Source organism: Anarhichas minor, unplaced genomic scaffold (genome assembly GCF_050575085.1).
Source record: "Anarhichas minor isolate MPS153535 unplaced genomic scaffold, ASM5057508v1 ptg000030l, whole genome shotgun sequence".
Taxonomy (NCBI): Eukaryota; Metazoa; Chordata; class Actinopteri; order Perciformes; family Anarhichadidae; genus Anarhichas; species Anarhichas minor.
Window position 1 is genome coordinate 4417744 of NW_027466476.1, and position 19744 is coordinate 4437487.

At 42.6% G+C, this 19744-nt stretch overlaps 2 protein-coding genes across 4 annotated transcripts in view; one reads left to right on the forward strand and one right to left on the reverse strand.

The window, feature by feature from the left end:
• The window catches only part of cabin1 (calcineurin binding protein 1), a 34678-nt gene extending 23837 nt beyond the window's left edge, over positions 1–10841 (reverse strand). For both annotated transcript variants that reach the window (XM_076104394.1, XM_076104393.1), the window contains exons 1-25: positions 10653–10841; positions 9946–10004; positions 9754–9846; positions 9524–9637; positions 9072–9206; positions 8774–8954; positions 8538–8667; positions 8281–8430; positions 7650–7957; positions 7370–7547; positions 7150–7277; positions 6643–6860; positions 6358–6430; positions 5856–6046; positions 5602–5739; positions 5267–5455; positions 4902–5144; positions 4635–4788; positions 4424–4539; positions 4100–4261; positions 2434–2640; positions 2141–2286; positions 1712–1973; positions 1206–1376; positions 48–137 (exon numbers count right to left, since the gene is read on the reverse strand). In XM_076104394.1, the coding sequence (XP_075960509.1) occupies positions 48–137; positions 1206–1376; positions 1712–1973; positions 2141–2286; positions 2434–2640; positions 4100–4261; positions 4424–4539; positions 4635–4788; positions 4902–5144; positions 5267–5455; positions 5602–5739; positions 5856–6046; positions 6358–6430; positions 6643–6860; positions 7150–7277; positions 7370–7547; positions 7650–7957; positions 8281–8430; positions 8538–8667; positions 8774–8954; positions 9072–9206; positions 9524–9637; positions 9754–9846; positions 9946–9948 (3780 nt within the window). In that variant the 5' untranslated portion in view covers positions 9949–10004; positions 10653–10841. The remainder of the gene's footprint in view (positions 1–47; positions 138–1205; positions 1377–1711; positions 1974–2140; positions 2287–2433; positions 2641–4099; positions 4262–4423; positions 4540–4634; positions 4789–4901; positions 5145–5266; positions 5456–5601; positions 5740–5855; positions 6047–6357; positions 6431–6642; positions 6861–7149; positions 7278–7369; positions 7548–7649; positions 7958–8280; positions 8431–8537; positions 8668–8773; positions 8955–9071; positions 9207–9523; positions 9638–9753; positions 9847–9945; positions 10005–10652) is intronic.
• Positions 10842–10846: 5 nt separating this feature from the next.
• On the forward strand, positions 10847–14675 carry neflb (neurofilament light chain b). Of its 2 annotated transcripts, XM_076104395.1 has the most exons (5): positions 10847–11030; positions 11609–13123; positions 13317–13441; positions 13555–13988; positions 14076–14675. In XM_076104395.1, the coding sequence occupies exons 2-5, from the start codon at positions 11987–11989 to the stop codon at positions 14273–14275; spliced, it is 1896 nt and encodes a 631-aa protein (XP_075960510.1). In that variant the 5' UTR covers positions 10847–11030; positions 11609–11986; the 3' UTR covers positions 14276–14675. The 2 variants fall into 2 exon arrangements, with proteins under 2 accessions (XP_075960510.1, XP_075960511.1); XM_076104396.1 differs by lacking the exon at positions 10847–11030 and having other exon boundaries at positions 11141–13123.
• Positions 14676–19744: the final 5069 nt, after the last annotated feature.

A 19744-nucleotide genomic window follows, 5' to 3' on the forward strand; every position in this document is an offset into this window, starting at 1 on the left:
ACAATCAATGTGACACAACTAGAAACTACAGGCAACATGTAGTTTACCTCAAGGGCCTCCATGGCCAGGTCAGGAGGATTATGGTAATGGATTTTCCGGGGGTACCTAGCAGCTTCTTCATGCAGATAGTGGGCTGCCTATAAATATAAAGAGGAGAGAGAGTCGCCAACACAATCCTCTGGCTTTACAAATGAACGGGTCAAATGGAGGGAAGGAGCGCAATAAGAAGTAGAGGACCGCCATGTGTGCGGACATCAGGGTTCACGTTGTTCAAACTGCCCCACTCATCCTCTGCTGACCTCCAGGACATTAATATCATACAGGTTCATCTGCCTCCAATGATCTAATAAGAACAACAGAGCGATGACTAACTCCATACATTGTTCTCTCAGAAAAAAAACATCTTGCGAGGGCGGAAGGGCAGCGATCTTTGTTTCTGTAGGCGGGTTATGAAACAACTCCTGGGAGAGCAAGAGAACTGTCTGCAATCAACCGAAGGATTATTCTTTCTTTTATTCCTTTCTAGTACGGTTATTATTTCTGCTGGTTTTTACCATCATGTTCCCTACTTACCTCACTGACTTCTATAAATTATTGTGCATTAAACTGAAGTACTTAGAAATATGTTTCTCATTATGGAAAAAAAGTACAGGTTGTTAAATCAAGACTTCAACCTCAAGGAAAGTCATTCATTTGAAAATCACAGACACTGTATGCTGGTGTATGCAGAGTGTATTTTGGTGTTAGAAGAAGTGTTGGAAATCACCTTTTAAGCTTAAAGAACCCGAGATTTCTTTATTTGCCCAGTGAGAGAGCAGCATCCTACTACAATTCTAAAATCAGTTATCAGGATCCTTTAAAATGTTCTCTATCCGATATGCAGAGCATTCATATACTGTATATAGTATATTAGTGCTTGCAAAGCTGCCCCACTGGCTATCTTATGGCAGCATCTCTGCACTGCGCTCATACGGCAGTCACTGCTGATAAGGTTGCTGTTGGAGTCGTTTGCACTGTTAGCGTTGTTAGCATCGTGGGCTGCAAACTGCCAGCTCAGCCACGGGGGTCTTAAAATACTTAATTTAAATACTTCACTTTATTTTTTTTGACACATTTTATCTCATACCAGAGTAAATAAACATCTCAATAATTAAGTTCATTATTAAACATAAATTAGAGATTCAGGTAAAACTGAAATCGTTTACCTTTTTGTAAAGCTGCAGATATTCCACAGGAGGCTGTTTGCGTTTCTCCGAGATCTTCCCGAGCATGTAGTGAATGAGCCACTCCTCTTCATCACTGTCACCCTCACAACGGGAAGCTCCCTGGAAACACTGGAACGCTGTCTCCAACATGGAGTCTCTCCTTTCTACCATCTGAGAACACACACACACACACACACACACACACACACACACACACACACACACACACACACACACACACACACACACACACACACACACACACACACACACACACACACACACACACACACACACACACACACACACACACAGGAACCTTCATGAGTAATTTAGCTCAAGGCGATCGATCAATTTACAACAACAAGTGGAACAAGCAAAAGTGACAGGATGGATGCGACATCCGTTTAGCTCACACGTGGAAAGTTTGACACAAAGTGGACGTAACATGAACTGACAGGGAATACAGATTAGCACCAAGATAACTTTGTTACCATGGACCTCACCTGTTTCACCACCTCTGGGGGGAGCTCGTTGCGCCACTGCTTGAGCTGCCTTGAAGCAAATGTGTGCAGCGCGTATGAAATGGTACCGTACTCGATCCACAGAGACAGGTTGGAGCTGTCTATTACCAGGGCCCTCTTAAAGCAGTTAAGCACAGCCTGGGAGTGCTTCCAGATAGGAACGTCACTTTTCAGCTCATTGGAGTTGAGCTTTTCCTGAATACGACTGGCCCTCGCTAAAGCCATACCTGCCCAGGAGTCAAACCTGAGGAAAGATTCATGTTCCGAGTAAAGTCACTGCACTTGATGTATCACGGCAAAATGCAACATGACAAACCCTACACATTCACATGTATTTGCTAATATTCATAACATAAATAGACGTTTTGTAATGTGAATAATCATTGACACTAGTGCAGAGCAATGAGCTACCTGTCGGGACACACGCATATGTCATGCATATAGAACTTGATGGCTTTAGACTGCTCCTTGTTCTTGAAATGGTAATCAGCCAGCAGGTAGTAGATCTCATTGATGATCGGAGGTGCAGGAGCACTACCCTCAGGAAGGCATGGGGCCTTAAAGGGATCAAAATGAAATCATTCTTTAATACATCACGATTCTCTGTGACAAACCTGCAAATGAAGTTAAGAGAGTGACAAAAACTATTTAGGAAGTCTGAGTCACTGCTCTTCCTCACATTCAGTGTGGGCCTAACAACTGACCTTTTCTGTCATGCCCTCAATGTAGGCTGCCACTTCATCCATGGTGAGAGTGGGGGTGTCACTTGTGGGGGCGATGCCAGCAAACCTCCTCAGCAGATTGGCCAATTCTGCAGACACTGTGCTCGTCTTGTAGCTGTCAAACTCCGGCAGTGACTTTGGTTTGAAATACTGGAAGATGAAGAGGGCATCACACCACAGCAGCTCAACCTGCAAAACACAATGATTCCACAGGAAACATTGGTGTCACAGTCCACTGTACAGCACACAGCACCAGAGCAAATGAGTGGTATCAAGATCTCCTGGGGACTGTCCTCTTGCACTGTGTTTGCATAATTACAGTCAGTCCTCTACATGCACTGATACTCAACTGTTGAAATGACACCCACCTGGTGGCTGGACACATGCACTACAAAAATACAAGAGACCAGGGGCTCAACCAAGATTCACAGTGTCATGAGTCACTCCAGTGGTTACAATCTCAGGATATCATCAGAGTTATGATATCTTTTAAATTTAGATAGAATTTAGCTATTCACAAGGCTAGATTAGCTAAACATGTTTGTATCTTAAAATCAGCTTGAATAGGTGGAGACAGCAGTGGACACCAGTAGGTGAAGTGCAGCAGATGCGATTGTGCCTGTATGTTGTTTGCGGTTGATCTAAGCGCGTTCACATTCCTTACTCAGTGAATTTATGGCATTACGCCGTTAATGCCATTTCACCGCCTCAATTTTAATTTGATGACACCAGACGTGCGTACCTTACGAGCCCACATAACAGCACTAATGGATGAAGCAGAGCTCTCTGTTGTGTGCGGGTCAATGAGGGCACATGTTTGCGTCATTGGCAGTCAAACACATGTGAGAAATCAGACCAATTAGTCAAAGCCTTGAGCCATTTTCACCACCTCCTCACTATTTCACCGCCTCTTTAACACCCTTTTGGCTATTATCTAAATAGCAGCTCTGCCACACTGGAGTGTTCTTGTTTGTTTCACATTTTAGATTACATAATATATATTGGTTAAAAAAAAAAAATAAAAAAAAAAAGGGGTCACGCAAGCATAGCTGAGATTGACTTTTGCGGTATGTAACTAAATTGATTAACTTCCGAGCAGCAGTCACCTCAAGTTCATGAAACCAATTACTCGGGCTGCACAATTATGGCCAAAAAGATAATCATGATTATTGTTTATCAACATTGAGATCGTGATTATTTATTGATTTTAGGGACAAATTACTTTCATTGCACTTTCACAGTTAAATCAATAGAGCACTGCTTTCACTTCCTTGTTGTGCTACATTCCTGCTAATGGACAAATATTTTAAAATACGGTTAAAAAACAATATACAGTGTATTACTCTTCTACTCTGGACTGCCGGCTCACATTCACGTTAGTTTTTTTAAAGGCTGATGCTGTAAGGTACGTCGCATGACCGCTTCCCAAAAGTGAAGCTGAAACGTCTCGATTGCACCCTGCTGGCTATTAGTTAAGGAAGCGCTTGATTTGATACAGCAGCAGAGATTTCTGTGAGCGTAGCACGCGTTCACAGTCGATCGCGTGCTACGCGATTAATATTTGATTAATTGAGCAGCCATCCTAATTACAATATACAAATTCAAAGACATGAACAGAGAGACGTTTAGAATCATGCGAGTGAGTGACCTGTGGAGACGAGTGGTCCTCAAGGTAGCGGGACTTGCTCTTCTTACTGGGGTAGCCATAGAGGCAGAAAAAGCACTGTTCCAAGGCCATCTCCAACTCCTCTTTGTAGGGATGAGAGTCACTGTTGGAAGAGGCTGCGACCTCCTTTTTCAAAACTTGAACCTGTACCGAACATAAGAATAAAGCTCCGTCAAACTGCTCAAATTGTTAACACAAATGCATTAAGTTACAGTAACACAAATAAAAAAGGCAAATATGCAATCTGCTTATTTATATTCAGTCAGAATAGAGTACAGGCAGAGAAGAATCTACAAACAGACTTACATAGAACTTGAGGAGTGCGCCGTCCGAGTTGCAGCACAAGGAGCGACGGCCGAGATACTCATGGGCTGTGTTCAGAAGCATCAGGGAGGAGGGCAGCATGGGAGTGTCTGAGTCATCTGAAAAAGACTCGAAAGAGTCATTCGGTGTGACAACTGCCATGGCATAAACACCAAGGGAAACCCAGAGGCATGAAAACAAGAAGTCAACAAACCTTCATCATCCCCTATAGATATATGCTGTCGAAGCATACAGTTAAAAGCAGCCTCCTCGTGTTTGATAACGCGATACAGGACGATCCAAGGCAGAACCGAGAAGAAATAAGGCTCCTTGGGATCGTCCGAAATGTTCATGCTCAGATCAATCAGCTGATAATACGAAAAACAGCAACACAATGAATGAATCAGATCAGTTTCTGATCAAAGTGTCACATTAACAAATGTATTAGGAAACTGAATGTTTTCTTCGGCTCCCTTCTTACCTGAATTAGATTGTTTGCTAGTCGAGCCATACTAGAGAAGTGGGGGACATTGCTTAGAAGCTCAGAGTTTTTGATGAAGCAGATCTCGGTGCCATCCAGCAGCTTTCCAATAGTACTGACCCACTCCTCCTTACTAGGAGGAGAGTTGTTTGGAGCAGAGTTGAGCTGCTGCAGGGCTTCATTCAGAGCCAACTCGCTGCACTCAAAACATTGCTGGTAGTCCTGCAGCTTCAACAGCGCGTTCTAGGCCAGAGAGAGAGAGAGAGAGAGAGAGAGAGAGAGACCAAATTCAATGAAGAAGTGTCAGTATTAACACATTTCAAGAGATCCATAGGTTCAGTCAATATTGTTGCAGCACATCCAACCTGCAGTAGCATCAGCTGAGCAGGCCGCTCTGGCGCTGAGCTCACAAACTCCAAAGGTTTACTCCGGTTGCCGTAATTAAGAGTGGGCTGCAGCAGGCGCACAACAGAGTCAAAGTCAGCAGACTCGAAGAGACGCTGGATCTCCTCCAAAGACTGACAACGCTCCAGAGACTTCAGCCTCTTGTCAATCTGTCCATGGGGAGAAAAACAGAGACAAACAAAAGAAACACTCAAAACAATTGGAAGTATCTTAACTACTGACTGGCAAGATTTTCATTTTTTTATAACTCGTTCAATTGACTAACTAAAAACATTTCATCAGCCAGCACACTGACCTCCTCCACAGAGATTGCTGCATCTACACGAAGGTTAGGCAGGCTGATGGTGTAATGTTTGCCTTCAGAGGTCTTTGGTTTGCTCTGCAACAGGCCAACACAGACATCGTAGCTCTCCAGGGCCAACTCCATGTCTCCCTGACAAAAGACAAGAAAAACAGTCTTACAAGTCACATCTGGCTGAGCTGAGGGGGGAAAAGGACTCATGTGATCAAAAGTTAAAGCAAAAATAAACAACAAACAATAGACTTTACCTGCAGGGCCAAGAACCGGGCCTTGAGCCAGTAGACGCGCACCATAACATCCAGCCAGTCATCCTCAAACAGGTCTCTTTGGGATGAACCTAAGGCCAAAAGTAACAAATCACTCTGGAAGTGCTGGCCAGGGAATTCGGAGTCAGCTGCATCACTGCTGGGACAAATGCTGCTGCTTCTTCTTGGAGACACTAGACAAGGAAATATATAGAACAAGCCAAGAGTAAGCATGTTGTTCCCCCCCCATACGACTTTCCAATACTTAGCAAATCATGTTTAAAACTGACATCGCAGTGCCCCCTTTAGGCCAGTCAGTTCATTTTTGTAATGCAAAACGCTGTCATAACATTCATTTTTGTTAAAACTTTAGTCAGTAGTGCTTGAGATATGACATGAAAAAATGACAGACATTGTAGCCCGGCTGAATACGGTTACTTCAACACACTGCAGTCCAGCACCGTAATGCATCAGAGAGGATGAGGGTTAGCTAACTGGTTCTTACCAGTCTTCCCTTTGTTGTGTATCCATTGCTCCAACTGCAACTCCATACACGCCAAGCTCATTGCCAACATTTCCTGTACATGTAGCAGATATAGATTATCAGAAGTTATTGTGGGTGCAAAATATATAGCCAATTTTGACTTAAAAAAAACAAAACTGTAGTTATGTCTCTGGTTCCAATTCAAGAAGATTTAAACCTCTATAATGGTCTCACCCATTTAAAACGATCTTTATTTAACTAATAAAGTTGAAGTTGAAGTATTTAACCGGTTTTCTTGTCATTTACCCGGATATGTTGGTTGCTGCAGTCCCGAAGCAGAGGGTTAGGAAGACCACTGCTGTGCTTCCTCCAGGTCTGATGGACCTCCAGCACCACAGCAGTCAGCCCCCGAGGCCACTCCCCCGTGAACTTCTGACCCACGGCTTTCAGATAGCGCATCATCACGTCCAGTAAACCACCATTGGTCATATTATTGAGCAGGAAGCTGTGGACATCCTGTTGCTCTATAGAAGGGAAAGCACAGCTTGTTAATAGGGCAATAATTCAATAAGATGATTTATTGTTTTTGTCAATGGAAACTTATCGTGATGAAATCATATATCCAGATATATCTTGGTACACAATTATTGTCTAAATTGAGTACAACAAGCACATAAACTATTCATTGAATTACCAGAAAACATGCTATATAGGGATATTGTCACTGAGATATGAAATGACCTATATCATGATAAATACAGTAATATGGCACAACAGTGCATTTTAAATACATATCCAAAATGCACCACATACCAGATTCCATGTATTCAACCGAGTCAGCAGGGAGGCAACTCCCATGTAGAGGCTGCATGTCCTCCTTCCTATCACACGGAGCGTCGAGATTACTCAGACTCTCATCATCAGGATCAAACTTCTTCAGCCTAAGGAAAACAAGCAAAAATTGTTTTTAACCAACAAAACTATAAGGAGTTATGTATTTATGCATATTATATTTGGTTTAGGGTTACGATACCTGGAAGGCAGGTATTTAAAAAGCAGCTCCTGAAAATCAATCTTCTCTTCCTTCTTGCATTTTGTGTTTCGAACACGAGCGGAGCGCCGCTTGGCTGTCTCCCCACTGTCTTCTACAACTCGTTTCCTTTTCGGAGCTTTCTTCACTTTATCCGTCAGTGAAACTTCTATTGCTGTCACTGTGAACATACAGTAGGATAAAAAAACAAAACACATAGAATCTTACAGAATATTAGCTATACAGTGGCTCAAAACGAGATTCCTCTTTATAAACAACTTACCGACAGGTGGAGCAGAAGTGGTGACCTCCACAGTGGTCTGGGCTGGGGCAATCTGAGGCTGAGTGCTGGGTTGGGGCAGCACTACTGGCTCAGGGAGGGCCATTGGTGGCAGGGATGAGCTGGGGCTGCTGCTCAGCACGGTGGTCTGAACCATACTGACGGGGCTGCTGGGTTGGGGGAGGTTCTGGAGAAAGTTTGGGTCACGGTACTCCGACAAATCAATTCTGCGGCCGAGACTCGGGCGAGGTGGCTCACATGTGGTCTGATGTCTGTACATTGCCAGAATGCTCTCACCCATGTGCTTCCATCTGAGATACAACAACAGTTGATTAAAATGAGCTCAACTCGTCTTGGAAAAAGGAGGTCACAGCTTCACAGGAGACAAATATTGGGCAAAACTAGATATTAGGACCCTCAAAACGGTTAACAAAAAGGTTCACAAAATTGCTTACTTTGATGTCAGTGGAGCTCAACCAAGAATTTAAGTTAAGTATACCCTGTTTCTGCATTCTCTAGCTTTATTATTATTATTATTATTATTATTATTATTATTATAAGAAATAATTGGTCTATCCTAGGAAAGACAAATAACATAAGCTCAAATGTGACAAGAACATTTAAAATAACTCACGAGAGGCAGCGGATGGGCTGAACCAGGACAAGGTCAGGTTTGGGCTCAGAGGGAGAGAGAGCCTGTCTGCGCTTCCGTAACTCCAGTGCCTCCTCCACAATGGATTTGCTTTCCTCCATCTCCACTTCCACATAGTGAATAGACACATCACTGCAAATGACCCACACCACAGAAGTTTGTCAGTGATGTGAAAGTATAGCGCTGCAGCTAGAGCATATTAACAAATGGAGGAATAAAAAAAAGTGAGCTGGCTTCACCATTTCATGAACATCTGCATCGTGTCCCTCTTTAGACAGGGCTGCTCCTTAAAGATTTTCTCCTTCAACACCAGGCCTTTAGTGTAACAATGATCCCTCTCTAATGCTTTAGCGATGAAGTACAAACAGCCTGGAAAACATATGCAGATGATAGTTAGTGATCTATTTATACTTGAGCTTCTACGTTGGTAATGAGAGGATATAGAGCGAAGAGCTTATGATGATGGATTACATACAGGTGTAGTCACTGAGTGTGTAGAGAATAGTTATGAGGTTGTCCAGGCAGGGCCAGTGGTCTGGGTTACAGTGCAATCCCTCCTCGAAGGCATGTCGGGCCAGAGGAACGCGCACCAGTCGCACAGCCACCAGACCAATTTTGTACCACATGTTCACATCAGTGGAATCCAACATCACTGCCTGCGAAAAGAACAGAGCAGATATGTGGTGTGAACACACTCACCAGAGTCAAAATGAAGCATTGAGTAGCACAAAGCAGTGAAATGTCAACAATGATTAAACTTAAACTTGTTTTACCTCCAAATAAAACTCCATAGCAGTCTCCAGATCGTCCCGCAATGCAGCCATAGTGGCCAAGTTTTTAAAAGTAGAATATTTCAACATCAGTCCGGGATGCTTGAGACCCACTTTCTGATCGTCCGAGGGCATGGCCTAAATATTAAGAGGATACATTTAAATTTGGCACCAAACACAGTGTTCACCTTAAGACCTCAAGTAATATGAAGGAAAGCTTATCAAGAGCAGAAAACTGATAACAAATGAACATATCCAACAGTGTCACCAAGAACCAAACAAGTTACTCATCAAGCTTTAATTAGTGTCTTTCACATCATAATTCCATGCAATTTCTGGATATCATGCAGAATTCCGTCTACACCAAAACAAGCGGCAGTCCTCGATGACTAAACGGGGTGTGTTAATGCGATTGTGTGAGAGCATTACCAGGACAGTACACTGAGATATTTTACCTCTTTGAGTAGTGGAGTCTTGAGAAGCTCATGATAGGCCTGGGCAGATTCCACAAACTTGTCATGTTTTTGCAGATCTAAAGCTTTGTGATACAAAGCAAACGCCTCAGCTTCCTGCAGACGGAAATAGAAGAAAAATGAGACAACTTATTTACATCTATAGAGACAAAACAACGTCTGCATCAGCAGATAGGCCTAATCTTGCCGATTCATCTGCATACTGTCAGTACCTGAGCCTCTTTTGTCCGACTCTTGCTACTTCTCAAGGGGTCTTGAGACTCATCTGCAGCTGTCGAAGCAGCGTTCAGTGCTGCTATGCGAATCTGTAAAGAACACAGAACAAGAGGCAGATATATAACTTGTGAGGGGGAGTTTGTAACAAAACAGCTACAGAGGATACACTCAATGATTTACAGCCTTACCATTTTAATACTTGGCAAGCAGAGCTTCCACCTTCACGGTTTGTAGCTTTTGATTGGATCTATAGAAATGTATGGAAACCAAACAAAAAGGAGGAAGATAGAAGCAGGCAAGACAACAATTCAGCAAAAAAATAAAGCAACGTTACGTGAATAAAGCATTTAGTTGCATGTCCCGTCACCGGACAATCACCCACAAAGACTTGCTCCACATAGTCTTTTATTTACCAATTCTAGTCGAAGGCCACTATAATATTCATTCATTCATTTTGAGTAGTGTTCAGTGTGTGTGTGACAGCTTCTGACTAAATAAACCCCAACTCGACAAAGACAAGATCAATGCAACCTGCTGTAGTCAACTGATATCGCTCGACACAATTGCTGATCGAGAAGGGCTTGGGACCGACTAACTTAGCTAACCTCACCAAAATGCTCAAAACTTAGCATGGTTAGCTTAGCTCTGCTGTATGGAATTGCTGCAGTTTGTCCCGAGCAAGCGACGTTAACATTGTAAAGCTTCACTGGTGAACACAACGCCACAGACCAGCTGGCAAATATAATCTCCTCTCTGGCTAACGTTAGCGAACTCAACTGCTAACAGCTCACATTAGTCTAGGCTAACCGCTAGAGATGGCTGACATTAGCAGACACATTATGTGAGCTAACGTTATTGTTTTACCCGGGTGTCCATCACTTGCAAAGCGACTTACCGTTCATTCCCGTTTTAACCGCATTTGTATCGTTGCTACTTCTACAACAAGGCAGCGAAATCTAAAAAAAACACTGCTGTCACATGTGGACATGTGTCACAAACGAGCACAAAGCAAGTTTGTAACTTCATTTATTCTTCATCCTTTGTTGTTGTTAACGTTACGAATGTTTGCGTCACAGCATGCGATTTGCTACCCGCCGATTAGTAAGGTCGCCCCTCATTGGTCAATACGCTGTGGGTGTATGCATGTGACCAATCATATGTTATGTTATTGGATGAAACCACAGTCCCAATACTGATAGCACTAAAATGACATTTACCACAAAGGTAAATGCTTTGAAATTGCTAATTGAAATAAAGAAAAAAGAACACCAAGGTAATTATCAAACTTATATAGATCTGTACATTTTGATAATTTTAAAAACATGTTTTCAAACCTGTCAAAATCGTTAAAACGTATCTTAAAGTACATATATTAGCCTGTAGTCATTTGTGGAGATACCAAAAAAGACACCTTGCAGCATAATGTCAAGGCTATTTTGTTTTTTTTAATTTTCAATTATGCAACAACATATTCAATAGCCTGCACTATTGCTACAGCAGGGCACAACCTATAGTCTCTGATATATTGGGTTTATTAAACGTGCAATTCATATGAGCTGAATCAAGGAATAACCAGGTAGCTGGGAATGATTTCCTATACATCAGAAATGATACATTCTGCTTTATACATTTATAGTCAGCATGTGTAATGTGTAACCTGTATGGTAAAATAATAACCACTAGAGGGCAAACCTTTAATTTATAATCCAGTGAAAATATTTCTCTGATTGAGGTGGTATTTATTTAATCACAGGATTTACCAAGTTTGGTATTTAGCTGATTTGCTTGCATTGGCTTGCTGTGACATTTAATCATAGTTATATTGTTATTAATATTCTTTCTAACACACAGCAGACATTTGGTGCAAAACGAAGCAGGCGTTTCCTCCTCTCTTCCATCTGGCAGTATTTCAAGAGTTTGTACAGTGTCATAACAGATACATTATATCTTTGTCAGGATTTATTGTGGCAAATTGTGAGAACTTCTGCAGTTTTTAGGAGTAACAGTGTATACTGTTTTGTCCTCAGTGACCCTGTCTGTTGCAGTCCCTTGTTGCTCCACAGCTTATCCCCGCCTCCGCCATCCCCCACACTCATCCTCAGTCACCCCACCCCATCTCTCTCTTGGCTGAGACTGGCTAGCTGGCACCATTATCAATTCCTTCTGTCAGCATGCTTGCAAAAAATAGCTTACGTCACAGTCATTACTGGATCTATAAAAGCCAGTGTAATGCAGATTCACTGTGCAGTCAACCCAGCTACATTCCTAGGCATAGAGCAGGCCGTTTCTCAAGTCATGACTTCCACCGGCATTGGTCCTTACTTCCCTTCTACTAACAAGAGGAGGGTAGTTGTGCGCAGTGCAGGATATGGAGCTGGAGGAGGAATAGGATCTAGGTCTGCCTACTCCAGCCACGCTGCCCCAATAACTTCCTATGCATCTTTACGCAGAAGTTATCCAACACACAACCGAGCCTTTTCCAGCTACTCCTCTGTGCTTTCTGCTCCAGTGTCTGCAGCTGTCACTGAGCTTCGCCTTGACCAAGCAGCCCAGGTTAGCTCTGAGTTCAAAGTACTTAGGACCCAGGAGAAGGCTGAGCTGCAGGACCTGAATGACCGTTTTGTGAGCTTCATTGAGAGGGTCCATGAACTGGAACAGCAAAACAAGTTGTTGGAGACTCAACTTCTGTTGCTCAGGCAGAGGCACACGGAGCCATCCAACCTTCGGGCCCTGTATGAGCATGAGATCCGCCAGCTCCGTGCTGCTGTAGATGAGGCCCACCATGAGAAGCAAGCAGCCCAGGACCACAGGGATGAGATGGAAGAGGTGTTTAGTAATCTGCAAAAACGCTACGAGGACGAAGTGCTTGGCAGAGAGGAATCAGAGGGCAGGCTCATGGATGCTAGAAAGGGAACAGATGAGGCTACACTGGGCCAGGCTGAGCTAGAGAAAAGAGTTGGGACCCTGCTGGATGAGCTGGCCTTCCGAAAGCGCCTTTGCGAGAGTGAGATTGCAGAGCTGCAGGCCCAAATACAGTACAGCGCAGAGGTGTCAGTGGAGATGGAGGTCGCCAAACCTGACCTATCTGCTGCTCTCCGTGACATCCGTGTTCAGTATGAGAAGGTGGCACATCACAACCTTCAGTCCGCTGAGGAATGGTTCTGCAACAAGGTGAATGTGATGACAGTGGGCACTTCTCGCAACACAGAGAGTGCACGTAATGCCAAAGATGAGGCTGGAGAATACCGCCGGCTTCTCAAAGCTAGGATGATGGAGATCGATGCCGGTCGTGAGATGAATCAAGCTCTTGAAAATCAACTGCAGGATGTGGAGGAGAAACAGAGTGCTGAGATCTCTGCATTGCAGGTGAGTAACAGAAAAAGCCCAGAAGACACTATTTCCATAATGAAATGATTTCAGTGAATTTATTTTTGCAATAGAGATGAGTCTTACTGCCAGTGTGACCACTTATAGAGCACACAGTGATACCCCGAAGATTAAGAGACGCAATATGCTTCCAGCCCATAGTGTTCCACTCACATGTCACTTTTCTGTACAGGATACAATAAGTCAACTGGAGGAAGAGTCGCGAGGAAACAAGAATGACATGGCTCGCTACATGAAAGATTATCAGGACCTCTTGAACGTGAAGATGGCCTTGGATATTGAGATTGCAGCCTACAGGTACAAGTCTTATACACTTTACAGTTTTTTAAAATTGTGTTGTAATTCAAATTAATACCATCAATATTTCTGCCTCTCATTTATATGATGTCATATTTTCCCTATTCTGTTAGGAACCTCCTTGAGGGAGAGGAGAACCGTCTAAATGTGACTGGACCAGGGTCCTTCAATGTTTACTCCCAAGCCATGTACGCTGCTCCATCCTACGGAAGAACAAAGTTCTCCATGCAGTCTCAGCTGAGCTCTGCAGCTCCGTACCTGATGAGCTCCCGCTTCTATACTTCATCACTCTCCACAGAGGAGACAATATCCGCAAGCCAAGCACAGCAGGCTGAGGCCAGCCCTCCTCACGAGGAGGAGGAAGAGGAGGAGGAGGTAGAGCAGGTGGAAGAGGAGGAGAAGGAGGAGGAAGCAGAGGAAGAGCAGAAAGAAGAGAAGGAGGAGGAAGCAGAGGAAGATCAGGGAGAAGAGGGGGATGAAGAGAAAGAGGAGGTGGAAGTAGAGGAGGAGGAAAAACAAGAAGAGGGAGAAGAAGCAGATGGAGAAGGTTAGTGTGTTTAATTTATTTGCGCATATGTGTAGTAGCAAATTCATTTTAACTTTTTTCTCCCCTCACATGGTTTTTTAAATAAAGAAGGTGAGGCAGCGGATGGAGAAGAAGATGAGGAGGAAGGAGGAGAAGAGATCCAACCTCAAGAAGAGGAGGATGCTGAGCAGAAAGAGGAAGAGGGTGATGAAGAGGGTGAGAAGGAGGAGGAGGAAACAAAGAAACAAGAAGACGTGGAGGCCGAAGAGAAAAATGGGAAAACAACAGATGAAAAAGTTAAAATTTAAATGCTTTAAAAATACGTGCTGGAATTGTAGCTGCAGGATGTATTTGCTGGTGCTCTATATGTACAAAGATATCTCTAATTCAAACCAAAAAAAAACATGTTGGTGAACAAATTCTCCGTATGAACAACTTGAATGACCAACAGCATGTGTGCAAACTGCAGCAAATAAATGTAACATTATAAAAACTAATCAGATAGTATGTGAGATGTGAGTGTCTGAGTTAGAAATTCTGCTTTGAGGAGATTTGTTTGCAACCCTAACACCTGTGTGCTTTACAGTCACCAATACATGCCTGCAGACTCTCTGTGCAATACCCAGTTTGAAATGCCTTAAGTCCTCACTTACTGCTTTAAATCCATGATGTGCTGCATTGAACTCTAATAAAGCCTTGAAGCCTTGTCAACCCAGAACAAGCTTTTCATTTGTAATCCTTAACAGAAACCGTTGCAATGAAGTGTCACAAATGAACATATTAGCAGAAAATTATATTTAATGTCCAAGCTCTGTGACTATCTTTCACAAGCATGGATACATAGTTTTACGTGCTAATTTCTTTCAGAATGTTCCTTTCTCACCAGAATCTTAATGGAGGTTAATGGAAAAAGCCCATAGATGGCTGCCAAAGAGCCCTTGGTTCTATCCATATTGATGAATCAGTCCTAAATGCACTGGAAAGGAGTGCTGCTGCAAACCAGTAAAGTCAGCAAGTCTGGATTATTTAAGGTTCTTTCAGCAAAAATACACCAAGCCAACATTTGAAATCCAAATGCATGAAAAAAAAACAAGAAACACAGTATCAGACAGTATTACGCTTCACATTTTCAACATGACCTGTCAATAAAACCTCATTAAATTTCTCTTGACTTTGCAAAACCACAGTTTAGGTAAGAAATGAGTCACAGTGGCGTTTTTGTCTTTATCTTAAGTCAGCAGGTCGTGTCTGGCCTGATGTGCCTGTAGTCTCTTTGTGATCAGTGAGCTGACACTGGCGCTTTTCCTGCTGCCTCACCCACATCCACATCACTGTCCATAAATCAGGGCGCACTGAAACCTTTATGACTCAGCTAGTCTACTGCACCAAAGAATCTGGCCAAGTGTCAACTCACGCAGGACAGCAGGAGAGAGAGGAGGAGAGAGAGGAGGAGAGTGAGCAATTTCATTATTTCATTAGGGAGAGAGAGGCTGAGGAGGAATCGGGGGGGGGGGGAGAAAAATATCTTGCTGCACTAAACCTTGACAGAGGACAGACTGTTTTTTACCCAGCAAAGAGGTGGAGAGACCAGGGGTTTCCTTGAGCCATCTGCAGAGATGCAATCCCTATCACACAAATGAACCCTAACCACTCACACACATGTAAACAAACACAGCGGGTTCTGTTTGGTGTAACTGCAGCACACTTTGAAATATTGCATCATCTTATAACTGTAACATATGCACATAACTTCACTTTCTCTACATGTGGTACGTGTTCTGGACAATCTTTCATGTGTCAAAGCAAGGCCCCAAACTGTATTCAATCTCCTATCCATTCTCCTGTCCTCAGATTACCCCACTCTGAGCTAAATGATCCTCCTCCGTGAGTTACTATAAGACCAGCCCCAGTCCAAAGGAGCACTCAATTTAATCTCTAGAAATTCTACTGTGCATTGAATTTGGCTGCACTTACTCACACCATTCACCACTCAAAGAGATAGCAATACTGTAAATGTTTTCTTATTAATTTAAAAGTACACCAGTGATGCACTGAAGGCAGGTTTTAATACACAAACCACCCTGCAGACAGAATGCTGAAGTAGTGATAGAGCTCTTTACAATAGACACAGTACACCACCAGCAGGATATATAGATACTCCCTCAGGTGCTCTGATGTATTACTCATGTCACATACAACTATGGCTTGCAAGTGTGTGTGTGTGTGTGCAGTGTGTTGGTGTGTGTCAGGGCATGGTGGGACACAGATCCACGGTAAATGCAGCACATCAAAGCAAAGCTGTATTATTTTTTATCACATTTCATCTCTCAGATATTGAGTTTCCCCCCCTCTTTCATCTGTCATATTTGGGCTGTAAACGGACTGGTATATAAATCTTATAACTCCCTCTTCCTCTTGTGGGCTAACAGTATGTCAGACGGAAGGAGGCCCATCATTGAAGCCCACTGAGACCTCCCAGACGTAAGAGGCTTTGATGAAAAACAAAGAGCCGAAGGGGCAGCAGGAGACATCAGCAGCAGCTCCTGTAAAAACTATTAGTATTGTTTTCAACATAAACCTTTCTGCGTTTGACTCCTACAGGAAACGTCTAAAGCCATAACACATTCTGGATAGTCTCATTGTACTTTGTGGCTTCACAAAATTAAATCACCGCACCTAAATAAAACAAATGTAAAAAAGCCTTTTGGAAAACGACTTCTTGACACGTATATTCCTAGAATTTAGCAACAGGTTGTCTAAAAACTGTCTGGTCCCTGAGTCATAAAAAAAAAAAAAAAAAAGAATATCAGCTTTCCATTACAAGAAATGCATATTGTATTTCAGGAGGATGCACAATACAACGATTGACTGGTTGGACTTGATGTCAGAAATCTAATCTGCAGACCAGGTTAGCATCATCACTGGTTGTTACTTTTCTACTCACATGAGAACATTTAAGTTTACAACCAAATTGATGCAGAGGTGAAACTCTACTGCTTCAGTGTACTCAGACGTATGTGCCTGAACATAAAAAATATATTTACGTTCAATCTTTTAATGTATATACGAGGGGAATATAGTCACATAGAGTTAGTGCTTTTCACGTCTTTGGAAAGATGATACTTTTACCTTGAGAGAAGCACTTGTCTTCCTGAATATGTCTTTCTTTTTTTTTTAATATGTGGGTGTGCGCACTCCTCTCAGACTGTTAAGGCCCCGATCCAGAGAGTGAGGGTGGTCATGCTGCAGCCTGCCTTTTTGGTTGTCAGACAGCCACGCTTTGTCTCCACAAAGAAAAGGGAGTCTTAGATAAGAGTTGTGGCTCCCTCTGCTGATCTCGGAGACTCACCTAATTAAAAGGCTTTCACATTGGCCTGGAAGACAGCAGACTGAGACTATTTCATTAAAAAATGTGACTCTCTCACTCTAAAAATAGATACTTGCTTCTTCTGGTGTGCACATAGCTACAGTTTACAGATGGCCATATGTGCCCACTACAGCAGTACAAGGATGCTTCACTGACTCAGATGGAGACAAATATGGGAGCCTCGGGGCACATCCTTTCTCATGCATCACAACCTGGAAATGAGATGCTAGACTTATGGATATAAATGTGCTAATCCTAACATCCCAGCGTTAACATATGTCCTGCTGTCGTGTCTGTATTTCTTTAGGCTGGAAGTGAGCTCTTTCTGTGCAAAACAACACGTTATCTTCCACGCCTGTACCTTTCTCACATCGAAAGATGTATCGCACACTGAGTAAATGCACAGGAATTCATAAAGGTGTGAATATAAGTACAGACAAATATGGACAGCTTGCACCATTACACAGTGACGCACATATAGGATCTGATGTCATTCAGCAAGCACTTTAGAAACATAAATGTTTGTAACATTCTGTCAAAAAGCTTGGATATTGCTGCACCAAAAGTCAAGAGCAAATGTGTCCAGATGCCCAATGTGCATTGACCTTTCTGCACAACATTGCGGGACCAGGCTATTACCTGAATCTGCTGCCAGACAGCCAGGTGGGTGCTGAGGTCCACTTTGCCTCTGGCGTCATGCGGTTCTGGCAGCAGACCCATAAATCCATTAGGTCTTTTGTCTCCTTTTGTCTCAGGAATTGAACACCTCAGTGGGTCTACGATCAGTGTTTAGAGCCCTACCACTCAGCAGTCTCTAAAGGATTGTAGTTCATCGTCATAGAAATCACGGTTCCCTGAGTTTAGTAGTGTCTACCACTGAAGTCAGCCATTGAATAACATTGGAGTCAAGTCAGGTCAAGCTTTGTTCAAATGGTTAATTTCATACATATTGGATGCTTGATGTGCTTCATCTTTTTGCATCCCATAAAAATGAAACACACAGGCACGTGCACTCAAGCATGTACGCTCACAAGCTAATCAAAGTGTAGGAAGGTGGATGTGAGTAGGAAGCATATTTATTAATACTGTCATGCTGAATGTTCATTCATAATGTATCTGTTTGGTAACACACTGAGAGACCGACCCTTAGGCGAAATAAACAGTAGCTTCACCTTACAGCCCACTCTCACCACAACACTTCTTCACTTTCATGCAGAGAGTGAGAGCAATCAGTCTTTACATTCAGCTGTTCTGGCTCTGTATCCACATGTGCACCTGTTTCCATTTACCATTATACATCTGCACATGGTCAGAGGATTTTTTTTTTTTTTACCAACTATACTAACATGCTGCAGCTTGTCAGGGGGTTTTAATAGAAGGAAGTCTAAGTCATAACACATTCTGATCTTGGTTGGAAGATGAAAGGAGTGAAGATCTCCTGTGAAGATTTAGCCTGTCTATATTGCTTAAGGGGCATTCAACTATAAAGTGCAACTCTGCTTGCCAAGCTGTCACACACATTAATGCGAGGCATGCACGCACCAACACACACACAAACCAGCACCTCATCTGAATTTAATGATCTCCCTTTAAAGACTCTGCAGGGGAAGAGTTAAAGGTCATCAGTTAAGTTTCATAGAAGCAGATACATCAGATGTTGTGCCATGTAATGCCATGGCACAACAGAATGTAACCCATTCTTGAGGTCTTACCAGTGACAGTCTATTGTATGCAATAGCACAAAGCAGTCAGGTGATGGCAATATTGTATTCCTTTTTGCAGATTTGATTGTTTTTAACTTTTACACCAATAGTCCAACATTTGATGAGAAGTATGAGAGAATTTGCCAAGGGAATAAAAAGAATCAGAGGTGAAAAGGGCATGAGCAGTTTTAAAGCCCCCTCACAACGAATTATAATAGAGCCCAGCCAGAAATAGGTCACAATAATCACGTGGAACAGTCAAAGCTATAACCTTGGAAATTCTACATATAGCTGCAAAATACACGATTTTCAGGGTTGAGCTTGTCAATGTGTTGGAATCCTCGAGCTTTGTGAGGTTTGTCAAACAAACAGCAGACATTAAATACACTGGGTTTGAAAAAAAATTAAAAAGTGTCACATATTTATGCTTCTGTGTAACTTCACTATTGTGTGGTGAAAAAGGCATCAATTAAAAAATGTTATTACCTAAAGGCATAATCTTTTAAAAAATGTATTTTTGCGTGATTATAGTTTGGCCAGTAAAACGGCTCAATGCTATTTTGGAGTTGCCATATGTTCAATAGCTCTGTCCTTTGTAAAATAATAAGAGTAAATAATATGTCAATCAGACTATGTGTTATAATCCACTACAAGCTGTGTTTTAATGCACCCACATCACAATAGATGGAGGAAAGATGGACATCACC

Bases quoted from the DNA above. Each gene is read 5' to 3' on its own strand.
- neflb (XM_076104395.1), top strand. From the start codon at position 11,987: ATGCAGATTCACTGTGCAGTCAACCCAGCTACATTCCTAGGCATAGAG. The intron at 13,124-13,316 runs GTGAGTAACAGA...TTTTCTGTACAG, and splicing joins CTGAGATCTCTGCATTGCAG to GATACAATAAGTCAACTGGA. The intron at 13,442-13,554 runs GTACAAGTCTTA...CTATTCTGTTAG, and splicing joins ATTGAGATTGCAGCCTACAG to GAACCTCCTTGAGGGAGAGG.